This window comes from Budorcas taxicolor, chromosome 7, assembly GCF_023091745.1.
Source record: "Budorcas taxicolor isolate Tak-1 chromosome 7, Takin1.1, whole genome shotgun sequence".
NCBI classification, from domain to species: domain Eukaryota; kingdom Metazoa; phylum Chordata; class Mammalia; order Artiodactyla; family Bovidae; genus Budorcas; species Budorcas taxicolor.
Genome location: NC_068916.1, coordinates 22,594,915 through 22,613,930, shown reverse-complemented (window position 1 = coordinate 22,613,930; position 19,016 = coordinate 22,594,915). Strand labels below are relative to the sequence as shown.

Below are 19,016 nucleotides of genomic sequence, written 5' to 3'. Positions count from 1 at the left end.
GTGGCATCATTAATCTTGAAATTTAAAACAAATTTTTGGTGAGGATTTATCCTGTCTCTGCAAATCAGTTCTCTTCAGAAAAAGTGCACTTTTCCACCATGTTTTAGCCTCTAGAGTTGCTTCTGATATGTTCAATGTTATTCACATTCTTGATTGCTTATTTGCAATAGGTAATTTTTTTTAATCTGAAAAACTGAAGGATTTCTCTCTTTATCCTGAAGATTTTAAAATTAAATGACATTGTGTCTTGGTATGGGTCTTTTTCATTCATTGTGATGGGCAGTTGGTGGGCTCTTTCAGTATGTACACTCATGAAGATAGTGGAGGAATAGGATGGGGAGACCACTTTTTCCCCCACAAATTCATCAAAAGAACATTTGAACTCTGAGTAAATTCCACAAAGTTACTTCTGAATGCTGCCAGAGGACATCAGGCACCCAGAAAAGCAGCCCATTGTCTTAGAAAGGAGGTAGGAAAAAATATAAAAGATAAAAAGGAGACAAAAGAGGTAGGGACGGAGATCCGTCCTGGAAAGGGAGTCTTAAAAAAGAGAAGTTTCCAAACACCAGGAAACACTCTCACTGGCGAGTCTGTGGTGAGCCTTGGAACCTCAGAGGGCAACATAACTGGGAGGGAAAAAAATTAATAATTAAAATCCACAGATTACATGCCCAACGGTAACTCCCAGCAGAGAAGCAGCACAGATGCCCACATCCGCCTCGAGCAAGCGGGGGCTGGACAGGGAGGTGCGGGCTGCATTGCTTAGAGTAAGAACCAGGCCTGAATGCCCCAAGGGCAATCTGAGGGAACTAACTTGAGATAGCAAACCAGACTGTGGGATAGCTATCCAGCAAAAAGCCCTAACCTAAGACACCGCCAGGCCGGCTCACAGAACAAAGGACTGAGCGGAGCTAGCCGGCCGTGGACCGGCCCATCCCCCGCTGGAGACAGGCAGGCGAGGGCAGCCAGAGCTGGAAGTGGGTAATCACGGCCCCAGAGAGGCATCATCCACCAAACTGCAAGCAGGCTTCGTTGCTAACCAAGACTTCTTGGGATTCTGCACGGTCGACATTCGCCAGGAGAGCCACAGCCAGAGATCAGCTCCTCAGAAGAGACACAAGGCACACCTGAGAAGGGGTGCCGGTTGTACACCCAGAAAACCAAGTGACAGGGACGGGGGAGGTGATAAGTCGAAGCAACCATGCTCGCCAAGTTCCTGGTCACCTGAGCTGCTCGGACCTGGGAAGGGCACAAAATGTAGGCCCAACCGAGTCTGCGCCTTTGTGGAGTTCCCGAGTACCTGAACCTGAGCGGCTTAGACCTGGGAAGTGCATACAACCCAGGGCCGGCCTCAGACAGTTCCCGGCAGGGCAACATACAGCCTAAGCAGTGTAGACAGGGAAAGCACACACGCCGTGAGCGGGGGCAAACTCAGTGTGGCCGAGTCACTGTGAGCACATGCCAGTATTATTTGTGTGCAGTGTTCTTCCCTCCCCACAGCACAACTGAAAAAGTGAGCCTAAAAAAGTGTCCACCACAGCCCCCTTGTGTCAGGGCAGAAATTAGACACTGAAGAAACCAGCAAACAGAAGAAGCTAAAACAAACAGGGAACTGTCTTGGATATGACAGGTACAATAGATTAAAACCCTGTAGTTAGCACTGACTACATAGGAAGGAGCCTATAGATCTTGAGAAGTATAAGCTGGATCAAGGAACTATCTGAAAATGAACTGATCCCACACTGTCCACAACAACACCAGAGAAAGTCCTAGATATATATTTACTATTATCATTTTTTAATTAAAAAAAATTTAAGTCCTCTACTACACCTTTAATTTTCATTTTTATACACTACTATTACTTTGCAAAAAAAAAAAAAGACCCTATTTTTTAAAGCAAACTTCATATATATGCTGCTGCTGCTGCTGCTAAGTCACTTCACTCGTGTCCAACTTTGTGCAACCCCATAGATGGCAGCCCACCAGGCTCCGCCATCCCTGGGATTCTCCAGGCAAGAATACTGGAGTGGGTTGCCATTTCCTTCTCCAATGCATGAAAGTAAAAAGTGAAAGTAAAGTCGCTCAGTCGTGTATGACTCTTAGCGACCCCATGGACTGCAGCCTACCAGGTTCCTCCATCCATGGATTTTCCAGGCAAGAGTACTGGAGTGGGGTGCCATGCCTTCTCAATTCATATATATATATATATATATATATATATATATATATATATATATACACTATAATTTTTATGGCTTTGTTTTTTCCTTTAATATTGTATTTTTGAGAATCCAACCTCTCCTCTAGATTTTTAAGCTTTGCTTTTTGGTATTTGTTATCAATTTTGTACCTTTAAGAACCCAATTTTCAGTACCATTTTTACTTGGGAGCGAGATCACTGGCTTGACTGCTCTCTCCTCCTTTGGACTCTCCTTTTTCTCAACCAAGTCATCTCTATCTCCTCCCTCCCCCTTCTCTTCTCTGCCCGACTTTGTTAATCTCTTTGTGTGTTCCAGACTGTGGAGAACACATAGGGAACTGATTACTGGCTGGATCTGTCTCTCTCCTTTTCATTCACCCCTTTATCCTCCTGGCCACCTCTGTCTCCCTCCTCCCTCTTCTCTTCTTGGTATAACTCCGTGAACATCTCTGAGCTGTCCAGACTGTGGAGAGCACATAAGGAAGTGATTACTGGCTAGCTTGCTCTCCCCTCTTTTGATTCCCCCTCTTCTCCTCTTGGTCACCTCTATCTCCCTCCTCCCTCTTCTCTTCTCCATGTAACTCTGTGAACCTCTCTGGGTGTCCCTCACTGTGCAGAAACTTTTCACCTTTAACCTAGATGTTTTATCATCAGTGCTGCATAGATGGAGAAGTCTTGAGGCTACTGTAAGAATAAGACTGAAAACCAGAAGCAGGAGGCTTAAGTCCAAATCCTGAGAACACCAGAGAACTCCTGACTCCAGGGAACATTCATCAATAGGAGCTCATCAAACGCCTCCATACCTACACTGAAACCAAGCACCACCCAAGGGCCAACAAGTTCCAGAGCAAGACATACCATACAAATTCTCCCACAACACAGGAACACAGCCCTGAGCTTCAATATACAGGCTGCCCAAAGTCACACCAAACTCATTGACATCTCATAACTCATTACTGGACACTTCATTGCACTCCAGAGAGAAGAAACCCAGCTCCACCCACCAGAACACTGACACAAGCTTCCCTAACCAGGAAACCTTGACAAACCACCCATCCAACCTCTCCCACAGCGAGGAAACGCCACAATAAAGAGAACTCCACAAACTGCCAGAATACAGAAAGGCCACTCCAAACACAGCAATATAAACAAGATGAAAAGGCAGAGAAATACCCAGCAGGTAAAGCAACAGGATAAATTCCCACCAAACCAAACAAAAGAGGAAGAGATAGGGAATCTACCTGATAAAGAATTCTGAATAATGCTAGTGAAAATGATCCAAAATCTTGAAAACAAAATGGAGTTACAGATAAATAGCCTGGAGACAAGGATCAAGAAGATGCAAGAAAGGTTTAACAAGGGCCTAGAAGAAATAAAAAAGAGTCAATATATAATGAATAATGCAATAAATGAGACCAAAAACACTCTGGAGGGAATCAACAGTAGAATAACGGAGGCAGAAGATAGGATAAGTGAGGTAGAAGATAGAATGGTAGAAATAAATGAAACAGAGAGGAAAAAACAAAAACGAATTAAAAGAAATGAGGACAATCTCAGAGACTCTCTGAGACAATGTTAACAATCTCTGGAACAATGATAAATGTCCCAACATTCGAATCATAGGAGTCCCAGAAGAAGAAGACGAAAGACCATGAAAAAATACTTGAGGAGATAATATAGTTGAAAACTTCCCTAAAATGGGGAAGGAAATGATCACCCAAGTCCAAGAAACCCAGAGAGTCCCAAACAGGATAAACCCAAGGCAAAACACCCCAAGGCACATATTAATCAAAAGAACAAAGATCAAACACAAAGAACAAATATTAAAAGCAGCAAGGGAAAAACAACAAATAACACACAAGGGGATTCCCATAAGGATAACAGCTGATCTTTCAACAGAAACTCTCCAGTCCAGAAGGGAATGGCAGGACATACTTAAAGTGATAAAAGAAAATAACTACAGCCCAGATTACTGTACCCAGCAAGGATCTCATTCAAATATGAAGGAGAAATCAAAAGTGTTACAGACAAGCAAAAGCTGAGAGAATTCAGCACCACCAGACCAGCTCTCCAGCAAATGCTAAAGGATCTTCTCTATACAGGAAACACAGAAAGGGTGTATAAACTTGAACCCAAAACAATAAATGTCAATGGGATCATACTTATCAATAATTACCTTAAATGTAAATGGGCTGAATGCCACAACCAAAAGACAAAGATTGGCTGAATGGATACAAAAACAAGACCCTATATATGTTGCCTACAAGAGACCCACATCAAAACAAGGGACACATACAGACTGAAAGTGAAGGGCTGGAAAAAGATATTCCATGCAAATAGAGACCGAAAGAAAGCAGGAGTAGCAATACTCATATCAGATGAAATAGACTTTCAAACAAAGGCTGTGAAAAGAGACAAAGGACACTACATAATGATCAAAGGATCAATCCAAGGAGAAGATATAACAATTATAAATATATATGCACCCAACATAGGAGCCCTGCAATATGTAAGACAAACGCTAACAAGTATGAAAGGGGAAATTAACAATAACACAATAATAGTGGGAGACTTTAATACCACACTCACACCTATGGATAGATCAACTAAACAGAAAATTAACAGGGAAACAAACTGTAAATGATACAATAGATCAGTTAGACCTAATTGATATCTACAGGACATTTTACCCCAAAACAATAAATTTCACTTTTTTCTCAAGCACACAAGGAACCTTCTCCAGCATAGATCATATCCTGGGCCATAAATCTAGCCTTGGTAAATTTTAAAAAATTGAAATCATTCCAAGCATCTTTTCTGACCACAATGCAGTAAGATTAGATCTCAATTACCAGAGAAAAACTATTAAAAATTCCAACACATGTAGGCTGAACAACACACTGCTGAATAACCAACAAATCACAGAGGAAATCAAAAAAGAAATCAAAATATGCATAGAAATGAATGAAAATGAAAACACAACAACCCAAAACCTGTGGGTCACTGTAAAAGCAGTGCTAAGGGGATGATTCATAGCAATACAGGCATACCTCAAGAAACAAGAAAAAAGTCAAATAAATAACCTAACTTAACACCTAAAGCAACTAGAAAATGAAGAAATGAAAAACCCAAGGGTTAGAAGGAAAGAAATCTGAAAAATTAGGGCAGAAATAAATGCAAAACACACAAAAGAGATCATAGCAAAAATCAACAAAGCCAAAAGCTGCTTCTTTGAGAAGATAAATAAAATTGACAAACCATTAGCCAGACTCATCAAGAAGCAAAGAGAGAAAAATCAAATCAATAAAATTAGAAATGAAAATGGAGAGATCACAACAGACAACACAGAAATACAAAGGACCAAAGAGACTACTATCAGCAACTATAGGCCAATAAAATGGACAACTTGGAAGAAATGGACAAATTCCTAGAAAAGTACAACTTTCCAAAACTGAACCAGGAAGAAACAGAAAATCTTAGCAGACCCATCACAAGCACGGAAATTGAAACTGTAATCAGAAATCTTTCAGCAAACAAAAGCCCAGGACCAGACAGCTTCACAGCTGAATTCTACCAAAAATTTAGGAAGAGCTAAATTCCTACTCAAACTCTTCCAGAAAATTGCAGAGGAAGATAAACTTCCAAACTCATTCTATCAGGCCACCATCACCCTAATACCAAAACCTGACAAAGATGCCACAAAAAAAGAAAACTACAGACCAATGTCACTGATGAACATAGATGCAAAAATCCTTAACAAAATTCTAGCAAACAGAATCCAACAACACATTAAAAAGCTCATACATCATGACCAAGTGGGCTTTATCCCAGGGATGCAAGGATTCTTCAATATCTGCAAATCAATCAAGGTGATACACCATATTAACTAATTGAAAAATAAAAACCATATGATTCTCTGAATAGATGCAGAGAAAGCCTTTGACAAAATTCAACATTCATTTATGATAAAAACTCTCCAGAAAGCAGGACTAGAAGGAACATACCTCAACATAATAAAAGCTATATATGACAAATCCACAGCAAACATTATCCTCAATGGTGAAAAATTGAAAGCATTTCCCCTAAAGTCAGGAACAAGACAAGGGTGCCCACTCTCACCACTACTATTCAACATAGTTTTGGAAGTTTTGGCCACAGCAATCAGAGCAGAAAAAGAAATAAAAGGAATCCAAATTGGAAAAGAAGAAGTAAAACTCTCACTGTTTGCAGATGACATGATCCTCTACATAGAAAACCCAAAAGACTCCACCAGAAAATTACTAGAGCTAATCAATGAATATAGTAAAGTTGCAGGATATAAAATCAACACAGAGAAATCCCTTGCATTCCTATACACTAATAATGAGAAAATAGAAAGGGAAATTAAGGAAACAATTCCATTCACCATTGCAAAAAAAGGAATAAAATACTTAGGAATATATCTACCCAAAGAAACAAAAGACCTATATATAGAAAACTATAAAACACTGGTGAAAGAAATCAAAGAGGACACTAATAGATGGAGAAATATACCATGTTCATGGATCAGAAGAATCAGTATAGTGAAAATGCATATACTCCCCAAAGCAATCTATAGATTCCATGCAATCCCTATCAAGATATGGTATTTTTCAGAGAGCTAGAACAAATAATTTCACAATTTATATGGAAATACAAAAAACCTCCAATAGCCAAAGCAATCTTGAGAAAGAAGAATGGACTGACTTCAGGCTCTACTACAAAGCCACAGTCATAAGACAGTATGGTACTGGCACAAAGACAGAAATATAGATCAATGGAACAAAATAGAAAGCCCAGAGATAAATCCACGCACCTATGGACACCTTATCTTTGACAAAGGAGGCAAGAATATACAATGGAGAAAAGACAATCTCTTTAACAAGTGGTCCTGGGAAAACTGGTCAACCACTTGTAAGAGAATGAAACTAGAACATTTTCTAACACCATACACAAATATAAACTCAAAATGGATTAAACGTTAAGACCAGATCTAAACGTAAGACCAGAAACTATAAAATTCCTAGAGGAGAACATAGGCAAAACACTCTCCAACATAAAACACAGCAGGATCCGCTGTGACCCACCTCCCAGAATATTGGAAATAAAAGCAAAAACAAACAAATGGGACCTAATTAAAATTAAAAGCTTCTGCACAACAAAGGAAACTATAAGCAAGGTGAAAAGACAGCCTTCAGAATGGGACAAAATAATAGCAAATGAAGCAACTGACAAAGAATTAATCTCAAAAATATACAAGCAACTCCTGCAGCTCAATTCCAGAAAAATAAAAGACCCAATCGAAAAGTGGGCCAAAGAACTAAACAGACATTTCTCCAAAGACGACATACAGATGTCTAACAAACACATGAACATGCAGAAAACGAAGATCATGGCATCCGGTCCCATCACTTCATGGGAAATAGATGGGGAAACAGTGGAAACAGTGTCAGACTTTATTTTTTTGGGCTCCAAAATCACTGCAGATGGTGACTGCAGCCATGAAATTAAAAGACGCTTACTCCTTGGAAGAAAAGTTATGACCAACCTAGATAGCATATTCAAAAGCAGGGACATTACTTTGCTGACTAAGGTCCGTCTAGTCAAGGCTATGGTTTCTCCTGTGGTCATGTATGGGTGTGAGAGTTGGACTGTGAAGAAGGCTGAGCGCCGAAGAATTGATGCTTTTGAAGTGTGGTGTTGGAGAAGACTTTTGAGAGTCCCTTGGACTGCAAGGAGATCCAACCAGTCCATTCTGAAGGAGATCAACCCTGGGATTTCTTTGGAGGGAATGATGCTGAAGCTGAAACTCCAGTACTTTGGCCACCTCATGCGAAGAGTTGACTCATTGGAAAAGACTCTGATGCTGGGAGGGATTGGGGGCAGGAGGAGAAGGGGACGACAGAGGATGGGATGGCTGGATGGCATCACAGACTCGATGGACGTGAGTCTGAGTGAACTCCGGGAGATGGTGATGGACAGGGAGGCCTGGCGTGCTGTGATTCATGGGGTCGCAAAGAGTCGGACATGACTGAGTGACTGAACTAAACTGAACAAACACATGAAAAGATGCTCAGCATCACTCATTATCAGAGAAATGCAAATCAAAATCACAATGAGGTATCATTTCACGTCAGTCAGAATGGCTGCTAGCCAAAAGTCTACAAGCAATAAATGCTGGAGAGGGTGTGGAGAAAAGGGAAGCCTCTTACACTGTTGGTGGGAATGTAAACTAGTACAGCCACTATGGAGAACAGTGTGGAGATTCCTTAACTGGCATACGTCCCAGCAATCTCACTGCTAGGCATACACACCAAGGAAACCAGAATTGAAACAGACACAATGTTCATCGCAGCAATGTTTATAATAGCCAGGACATGGAAGCAACCTAGATATCCATCAGCAGATGAATGGATAAGAAAGGTGTGGTACATATACACAATGGAGTATTACTCAGCCATTAAAAAGAATACATTTGAATCAGTTCTAATGAGGTGGATAAAACTGTAGCCTATTATGTAGAGTGAAGTAAGCCAGAAAGAAAAACACCAATACAGTATAATAACGCATGTATGTGGAATTTAGAAAGATGGTAATGATAACCCTGTATGCGAGACCGCAAACGAGACACAGGTGTATAGAACAGTCTTTGGGACTCTGTGGGAGAGGGCGAGGGTGGGATGATTTGGGAGAATGGCATTGAAACATGTATATTATCATATGTGAAACGAATCACCAGTCCAGGTTCGATGCATGATACAGGATGCTCGGGGCTGGTGCACTGGGATGACCCAGAGGGATGCGATGGGGAGGGAGGTGGGTTCAGGATGGGGAACACATGTACACCCATGGCGGATTCATGTCAATGTATGGCAAAACCAATACAATATTGTAAAGTATTAGCCTCCAATTAAAATATATAAATTTATATTAAAAATTAAAATGAAAAATATGTACACTCATCATCATTTTTAATTCTAAAAAATTTCTAGTTTCATGTGGTTAATAATTCCATCCAGTTTACTTTATAATATCTGGAACTACTGTTTTTCAGATATTAGAATGCCTGGGCTCAGGTTATAATTTTTCTTTTTAAAATTATAAAAATTTTTATAAAAATTTATAAAAATTATAAAGCAGCTTTATTGAAATACAATTCATATTCCATAAATCCCAGTCTTTTAAAGGATACAATTTTGTGGGTTTTAGTTTACTCACAGAGTTGTGTCACCACTATTTCTTTTATCTTCTCTTTAACATCTGTACAAATTTTGGAGTTTTTCCTTAAATTGATCACCCAATCCTTCATAGAATGTTTTATTCCTGATTTCATATTTTTAAGTTTTCTTTTTGTTCCCTGAATGCTCCTTTTTTTTGTAGCCTACACTCATTTCATGGACATGTTTCTTCATCACACTGAGAATAATAATGAAAATATGACTTAAAAGGTTTTTTTCTTGCATTGTCTGCGTTCTTCAAGTTTCTTTTTATTTGGTATCTAACTTTTATTTTATACATATTAAATTTGTATAATTCCTTAAATGTCTGGTAATTCTTGAATGTTTAAGAATGAGGCACTAAAGAGCTGCTGGAAACTGGATTCATAAGTGAGGTTTAGGAAGCAGTATGGGCTTTACTGAAGTGTACTTGGACAGGAACCAGGTCATTACTGCCAGAATATAGGTCTTCTCCTGGTCAGAGAAGTTTCCAAGAGAGGAACTCTCCAGGCTTTTAATTAGGGTGTATTTTCCTGAGTGTAATGAGTCTGAGATAAGTAAACAGACTTTACTTAATTCCCTTCCCTCCTCCTCCCACCTCTCACTGCTAGTTTTCAGTATAGCACCCCTGCTCTCAGCAGTACTGAGGATCCCTTTGCTTCAATGTCTCTGGACAGCCATGGTGGGAATAAGAGTAGCTGCCTGGCTACATCGTCCTTGGGGAGGGATCATAGTATCTAACTGCTACTTTTAAAGATTTCCAAAAGTCCTATTTTCAACATTATCTCTACTTATTCCTTCACAAATATGTGGAATATGTGATGTCTCTAATTCCTGAACCTTCAGCATGCATCATTTCACTTTGTGGTTTGTCCTAGTTTCAGCCTTTTTTTTTATCATTAGGACTATTAAACTTAATTCATTTATATTGCAAATTCCAAACTTTTGTTGATTATCTCTTGTCAGCTAAGGTTTCTTCTCTTTTTCTCTACATTATGGCCTCATGCCTTTTTTATGCCTTTATTGATATTTTAGTGTTTTCAGAAGGAATAAATAAATCTGTTCAATCCTTCATATTAAATATGAAATCCTGAGTTAATTTTAATCATGTTGCAAAACTTCTAGATCCCAGGACAGAATTAAAACAATTATATGTCAAATAGAATTCTGTGGGTTGCTCAAAACCTAACCATTTATATTTTATTGTAGTATAAAGTATTCTATGTCTCAAATATCAATCAAATATCAAACAAACTCAGATACAGCTAGTTTGTTAATTAGAGACAGTCTATCTTCTATTTTCTCATACCTTTCACACATCAACTTGATAAAGCTAGTAACCAAGGACATTTATCATATATTTAAACTACAATTTCTTAAAATATTGATTATGATACAATTGTTTATTTCCTCTAAATAGAGTAGAAAACTCATTCAACAAACATTTAAAATTATATTATGTCTCAAGCATGGAATAGGAAGATAAAAGGCAGTGCTTATTCTTAACAGCTTTAGGGCCTAGAGGAACAAATATTATACTGTTGTTCTGAGTCCTATGACAGTGCCATGGAACTACCAGGGGAGAACAACTCATCTAGAAAGAGAGAAGAGCAGTCAGGAGAGGCTTCCAAAAGAGATGGCACCTGAATCTGTATTTGAAGAAGTAGCGGAAGTTAACTAGGCAAAGAAGGAAGAAGGAGGGAAAAGCATTTGTCTAGATCTGATAAATAGAGTGCCTGATGAACTGTGGACTGAGGTTCATGACACTGTGCAGGAGACAGGGATTAAAACCATCCCCATGGAAAAGAAATGCAAAAAAGCAAAATGGCTGACTGGGGAGGCCTTACAAATAGCTGTGAAAAGAAGAGAAGTGAAAAGCAAAGGAGAAAAGGAAAGATATAAGCATCTGAATGCAGAGTTCCAAAGAATAGCAAGAAGAGATGAGAAAGCCTTCCTCAGCGATCAATGCAAAGAAATAGAGGAAAACAACAGAATGGGAAAGCCTAGAGATCTCTTCATGAAAATTAGAGATACCAAGGGAATATTTCATGCAAAGATAGACTCAATAAAGGACAGAAATGATATGGACCTAACAGAAGCAGAAGATATTAAGAAGAGGTGGCAAGAATACACAGAAGAACTGTACAAAAAAGATCTTCAAAACCAAGATAATCACGATGGTGTGATCACTCACCTAGAGCCAGACATCCTGGAACGTGAAGTCAAGTGGGCCTTAGAAAGCATCACTACAAACAAAGCTGGTGGAGGTGATGGAATTCCAGTTGAGCTGTTTCAAATCCTGAAAGATGATGCTGTGAAGTGCTGCACTCAATATGCCAGAAAATTTGGAAAACTCAGCAGTGGCCACAGGACTGGAAAAGGTCAGTTTTCATTCCAATCCCAAAGAAAGGCAATGCCAAAGAATGCTCCAACTACCGCACAATTGCACTCATCTCACATGCTAGTAAAGTAATGCTCAAAATTCTCCAAGCCAGGCTTCAGCAATATGTGAACCGGAAACTTCCAGATGTTCAAGCTGGTTTTAGAAAAGGCAGAGGAACTAGAGATCAAATTGCCAACATCCTCTGGATCATCAAAAAAGCAAGAGAGTTCCAGAAAAACATCTATTTCTGCTTTATTGATTATGCCAAAGCCTTTGACTGTGTGGATCACAATAAACTGTGGAAAATTCGGAAAGAGATGGGAATACCAGACTACCTGACCTGCCTCTTGAGAACCCTATATGCAGGTCAGGAAGCAACAGTTAGAACTGGATATGGAACAACAGAGTGGTTCCAAATAGGAAAAGGAGTACATCAAGGCTGTATATTGTCACCCTGCTTATTTAACTTCTATGCAGAGTAGATCATGAGAAACGCTGGGCTGGAAGAAGCAAAAGCTGGAATCAAGACTGCCAGGAGAAATATCAATCACCTCAGATATGCAGATGACACCACCCTCATGGCAGAAAGTGAAGAGGAACAAAAGAGCCTCTTGATGAAAGTGAAAGAGGAGAGTGAAAAAGTTGGCTTAAAGCTCAGCATTCCGAAAACTAAGATCATGGTATCTGGTCCCATCACTTCATGTAAAATAGATGGGGAAACTGTGGAAACAGTGTCAGACTTTATCTTTTGGGGCTCCAAAATCACTGCAGATGGTGATTGCAGCCATGAAATTAAAAGACACTTACTCCTTGGAAGGAAAGTTATGACCAACCTAGATAGCATATTGAAAAGCAGAGACATCACTTTGCTAACAAAGGTCTGTCTGGTCAAGGCTATGGTTTTTCCTGTGGTCATGTATGGATGCGAGAGCTGGACTGTGAAGAAAGCTGAGCACCAAAGAATTGATGCTTTTGAACTGTGATGTTGGAGAAGACTCTTGAGAGTCCCTTGGACTGCAAGGAGATCCAACCAGTCCATCCTAAAGGAGATTAGTCCTGGGTGTTCATTGGAAGAAATGATGCTAAAGCTGAAAGTCCAGTACTTTGGCCACCTCATGTGAAGAGCTGACTCATTGGAAAAGACTCTGGTGCTGGGAGGGATTGGGGGCAGGAGGAGAAGGGGACAACAGAGGATGAGATGGCTGGATGGCATCACCGACTTGATGGACGTGAGTTTGAGTGAACTCCGGGAGATGGTGATGGACAGGGAGGCCTGGCATGCTGCGATTCATGGGGTCGCAAAGAATCGGACACGACTGAGCGACTGAACTGAACTGAAGCACTTTCCATGTTCTTTTACACTATATTTTAAGAAAATTCCTGTATTTTCTACCTAGCTAATTTGATTTTCAGCTGAATACATTCCAATATTAGGTTGATTTATTGTTTTAAAATTTTATATTTTTAGTTTCCTGGGACTATAATTTTTTATAGCAGCCTATTACATTATGGATTCAATTACCTCTTGTCTCTAAAGAGTTATTTAAAGTTTACTATCATCCCTTCAGGTTTTGATTCTTTTGTTTGGTGCATTTGTGATCTCTCTTCCATGGCATTGGTATTCTTCAAAGATTTGACTGTTTTTGATTGTCTGTTCATATGTCTATTTGAGAATTTCTGTTTATATGGCAGAGAATATAAATTCCAAAAAAACAACCTACCTCTGGAGATTTTAGAAGAGTGATGTGACATTCTGGGGACTTATGTTCTGAGTGGGGATGTTCTCCTGTATTTTCTGGGCATTGTAGGCTACATGGGAGTGCCTGCAAGCTCAGTTGCTAAGCTGTGTCTGACTCTTTGTGACCCTATAGATTGTAGCCCAGCTGGCTCCTCTGTTCATTGGATTTTCTAGACAAGAATACTGGAGTAGGTTGCCATTTCCTCCTCCAGGGGATCTTCTCGACTGAGGGAATGAACCCACATCTCCTGAGTTGGCTGGCAGGTTCTTTACCACTGAGCCACCTGGGAAGCCCTAGGTTACATGGGGGCACTGCCCTATTTGGTTAGTATCCACACTGGAAGTCTCCGATATCAGAATTCCCACTTCAGAGAGCCATTATGTATCTTTTCCCTGGGATTAACAAGTATAGCATAATCTATATTTTTTAATTTTTCTGCCCCTTTGCTATCCGTATGGCAATCTGGAGTTACTTCAGACTCTTCTGGTTCTCTCTCCAGCTCCAACATTGATCCTAAGGAGCCAAAATGAAGTCTTAATTCACTTTGCTAGGCAGTAGTTCCTAGGGTTCTGACCTGGCAGCAAGCACTAAGTTGTCACTGTTTCCAATATAAGAAGGGGATGAGTAGGAGGCCAGGTCATACACTGCCTAAATATAGTGCTTAATCCATCATTTTGACAACTCCTTCAGGGTCCCATCTATTATAGTGTTTCACATTTATTGACCAAGTGTTTTGAGTTAAGTGTATCTCCAGAGCTACTCTTACCTCTTCAGTGGTTTTTCTCTGCTCTTCATATATGTATCAGTCTGATCTCATCTGTCTTTAAGAATTCCTCAGGCTTTCTGGTGTAGTAATGACATTCTTTTTTGTTTTCAAAAATAAGTTCAATTACACCAAATTTTTATCAGCAGCCCTCCATATTCAACTCCCTATTTGAATTACTAGTCATCTTAAAGGCACCCATTACTTAATACATTAAAGAGAGAATTTATGATTCTTCCCTCAAACAAGATTTTTTTCAGTGAATGGCAGCACCACCTTACACTCAGTTATGCAGACCAGAAACACGTGTCACCTTTGACACCTCCATCTTCAAACTGCATCTGTAAATTCTGTCAATTTCATTTCCTACAATAACCATGCATATATCCACTTCTTTCCATTTCCAGTGTCATCTGTTGGTATAAAGTGCCATCATTCCTCCCCTTTACTATTGCAGCAGCCTCCCAAAGGACGCCTATTTACATCCACTCCTGCTTCTTCGAATACAGTAACGAATATGATCATATTATTCCCTATTTAAAAGACTTCAGCAGCTTCCTGCTGCTCCGAAGATAAATATCTTTGGCATGGCCTACAGGGCTATGGAAGGTCTTGTCTGTCCAACCTTATCTTATTATCACATTTCCTCCTCTGTTCCCTCTGCCTGGATTTCTCTTCATTCATCTTTCTGTTAAGTTAAGCTCGACTTTTCTTCAGATCTCAAGTAAATTACCACTCCCTCATGAAAGCCTTCCCTAATCTCTTCAACTAAATTCAGTTACAGTCAAGTCTACCTCACTTTTGTAACACTTATCACAATTGTGTTTGAAGGCTTTGAGGATGAAGTCCAGAGCACAGGCAGAAGGACCAGGAGAAAGACATCTTTTCTACTGAGACGGGAAGATAAGACAGATACAAATGGATGTTTATGTTTGTAAGAAAGTAAGTTGAAGGAGTTCACATTGCCAGTCTTACCTGTTACTTGTTTACTATTTGATGAACTACTGTCAGCATGGAGGTCATCTGTCACTGACTCCTATGTGAAATAAGAATTAAACATATAGCACAAATTATGAGATGGAATATTTTTATATTATAAAAACATTGATTTGGTTATTTAAAAAATGCAAAACTAATGTTAACTTTGTGTATCACTTTCATATTTAAAACAGTTTTCAGCTTATTGATATAAATGTAATCTGATATATAATATTAAATCTTAAAATATAATACTGTGGACATATCCAGGGTGTCAAAAATATACTAGTCAGTAACTATTGTGGGATAAACCAGCAAAGTGAAAATGAAAGTCACTCAGTTATGAAAATCAAAGTCACTCAGTCATGTCCAACTCTTTGTGACCCCATGGACTTATTCAGTCCATGGAATCCTCCAGACCAGAATACTGGAGTGGGTAGACTTTCCCTTCAGGGGATCTTCCCAACCCAGGGATAGAACCCAGGTCTCCCACATTGCAAGAGGATTCTTTACTGTCTGAAACACCAGGGAAGCTCAAGAATACTGAAGTGGGTAGCCTAGCCCTTCTCCAGTGATCTTCCTGACCCAGAAATCCAACTGGGGTTCCCTGCATTGCAGGCAGATTCTTTACCAGCTGAGCTACCAGGGAAGGGAAGTCCCTGATAAACCAGCAACAAGATAAAGATGAATATTTTTCTGATCCCGTAGGCAAGAAGAAATTTTTTCCCCTCTAAATACAAAAGCAAAATAAATAAAATGATTGATAAATAAGTCTAAAATACCAAAAGTAAAATAAAAGGCAAACAAACAAATGTGGAAATATTTGTTACATGTGTGTGTAAAGTACAACTATCTTCAATATATAACAAATAAGTATTTCAAAAAGTTACACAAATGACCAATAAAATGAGAAAAAGTATCAACTTTACTAGCATTCAAAGAAATGGAAAGTAAACAACATGCTATTTTTCATTTATCAAATATATCTATATATCTACATCTATATATATTTTTAAGTTTCAGATAAGATGGTGCCAACTGGACAGAATGAAATAAATAAAATAAAAAGTTTAAACATAATCCAACCCTTGACCCATTACAACATATTTATCTTAGGATAACAATTTGAGGTATATAAAAACAATTTCTGTGGTAGGATATCTACTGATATCTAAAACAGCAAAACCTTGGAAACAATCTCAACCTCTCAACCACAAAAAATAGTTATAGAAATTACAGTATGCCTGCTGCTAAGTTGCTTCAGTTGTGTCCGACTCTGTGCGACCCCATAGACGGCAGCCCACCAGGCTCTGCCGATCCTGGGATTCTCCAGGCAAGAATACTGGAGTGGGTTGCCATTGCCTGCTCCATGATGACTTTTATCACAGCACAAGTGAGCTTGGCTGTCTCTGTGCTCTGCACCAATGCTGCTGTTGCTGCTAAGTCGCTTCAGTCAGGTCCGACTCTGTGCAACCCCATACTTAACACCGTTAAAATCTGGGGAAATGCATTTTGTCAAAGTTGCCCTCCCCAAAAAAAACATGCCAGAGAAATATGCAAGCTAAAATGCTGGATTGTGACTATCAAATTTAATGCTAATATCATATGCTGCTGCTACTGCTGCTAAGTTGCTTCAATTGTGCTTCAGAGTACTGGAGTGGGTTGCCATTGCCTTCTCCAACGTCATGTGAGTCACAAGCAATTTTTAAAATCTGAGTTTCTCCAAACTACTGCTCCAGGCAAGAACACTAGAGTGGGTAGACATTTCCTTCTCCAGGGGATCTTCCCCACCCAGGGATCAAACCCAGGTCTCCTGCATTACAGGCAGATTCTTTACCATATGAACCACCAGGGAAGCCCAAACTACTGCTATACATCTGTAAAATATTTACAGAATCCATATTAAGTACATTAGATCAGGCAGTTGTATAATATTCTAATGATAATGAATCCTCTGTTTCTAATTGTTAATGTAAGTCAAATGAAAAAACATGAAAATGGCTTTAAAATGTGTGCTACCAAACATAGCAGAATTACTGCTGCTACTGCTGCTAAGTCGCTTCAGTCATGTCTGACTCTGTGCGACCCCATAGACGGAAGCCCACCAGGCTCCCCCGTCCCTGGGATTCTCCAGGCAAGAACACTGGAGTGGGTTGCCATTTCCTTCTCCAATGCAGGAAAGTGAAAAGTGAAAGTGAAGTCGCTCAGTCATGTCTGACTCTTAGCGACCCCATGGACTGCAGCCTACCAGGCTCCTCCGTCCAAGAAGCACTTTATATCTGTCACACAGAAAATTAGCCAGTAATGAATATTTCTTAAATCTTTGACAAAGGAAAGAAAAATAAAAATGCATGGCTATAAGTCTACCAGAATCAGAAAAAGGCCCTATCTAAAGCCACAGCATCAGTATGTATAAAAACACTGGAAAGTTATGTAGTCTCTATTGAACAAAGATCATATTATACTTTCTTTCAGAGGTACATTAGGTATCACTAGTCTCTACACTAAGTTTATCTAAGGACCAGAGGAGAAATATACGTACACTCAATAGAGCAATCTTCTCATCCTGGGTCTCTTCACTAGTGCTATTTTCAGGCAGGCTTTTCTCTCCTGTAACTCTTAATTTAGTGCTAACAAACAAACAACACAATTAGTTTGTAGTGTCTGGACTTGGCTCTCCACACTCCTGATCACTGTTCACACTGTTTAGAATCTGAAAGGCTCTATGGGGGGGTCATCATTAGCCACAAGAAGTGAATTGTATCAACACCCAATACCCCAGGAAGGCTTTCCTGGAGATTATATCTCACTTGCCTTTAGGCAACTTGGCCAAATTTCCCTCTTTAAAACAAAATCTCTCTCTTTCCTAAGTCAGATTCCCGGTTCTGTGTTCTGAGAAGAGCCGAATCAGAACACATTTCCTTCACTGACTCTTCTCCTTCATTGACTCTTAGAATGAGAGGTTATTAGGATCAAATCAGGACTGAAATTTTGAGGTGGCCAGAGGCATGGGGCTGTTACCTGTGTATACACACCTCGGTGGCCGAGAGCTGACACCTCCCTGACCACTCCGCTCAGATTTTTCCGCGATTTTCTGCAAACCACGCGTTTTGCCATTTCTTTTCAGGCCTACAGATAGGGTGACACGTTTCAGGATAAAAGCCCCAGAGGCCTGCCTGCAGGCCTTGGGGAGCCTTGGGGCTGAGGCCCAACCGCCCCCGCCCTTGGCTCTTGCCCACCCCGCATCCTGCGCCATGAGCCAGCCCCACGGAGCTTACAGTCGGCTAAGAGCTTTCGGCCGGGCCGTGACGGGGCCTCCGCCTTGGCCCGGGCACCTACACCTGGCGTTGGGGTTAGGTTGAGCCTACCGCCGGCCTGCTTTTTGCGGGTATAGACCCCTAGTGACCACATTGCCACCCCACTGCCAGGCCCCAGAGGCCTCTTAGCCCTGGACGGCCTGTCTCGTCGTCTTTCTGCGGAACCGAGCTACAGTCCTATGGAACCAGAGTCCAGGCCTGCGAGGCAGCCAGAGAGGAACGGAAAAAGTGAGAAAAACCAAAAGGCCTACAGCGCCAACCCCCACCCTGGCCTGGAGCGGCCTGCCTCACTCCCGCCTTTTTATCTCCGCGGAGTCGCGCGGTGGCTTCTGGGAAGACGCAGTAACGTGGTGGCTTCTGGGAAGACGTAGTTAGCTGGGCCCAACACCTGGTACTGATAC

The 19,016-nt window shown here is 40.4% G+C and overlaps 1 protein-coding gene across 1 annotated transcript in view; it reads right to left on the bottom strand.

The window, feature by feature from the left end:
• Positions 1 to 18,709, bottom strand: part of MEIKIN (meiotic kinetochore factor) — a 140,354-nt gene extending 121,645 nt beyond the window's left edge. Inside the window, exons 1-4 of the mRNA XM_052643481.1 lie at positions 18,598 to 18,709; positions 18,334 to 18,427; positions 17,841 to 17,928; positions 15,296 to 15,356 (exon numbers count right to left, since the gene is read on the bottom strand). Of these exons, the coding sequence (XP_052499441.1) occupies positions 15,296 to 15,356; positions 17,841 to 17,928; positions 18,334 to 18,427; positions 18,598 to 18,709 (355 nt within the window). The remainder of the gene's footprint in view (positions 1 to 15,295; positions 15,357 to 17,840; positions 17,929 to 18,333; positions 18,428 to 18,597) is intronic.
• Between the last annotated feature and the right edge of the window lie 307 nt (positions 18,710 to 19,016).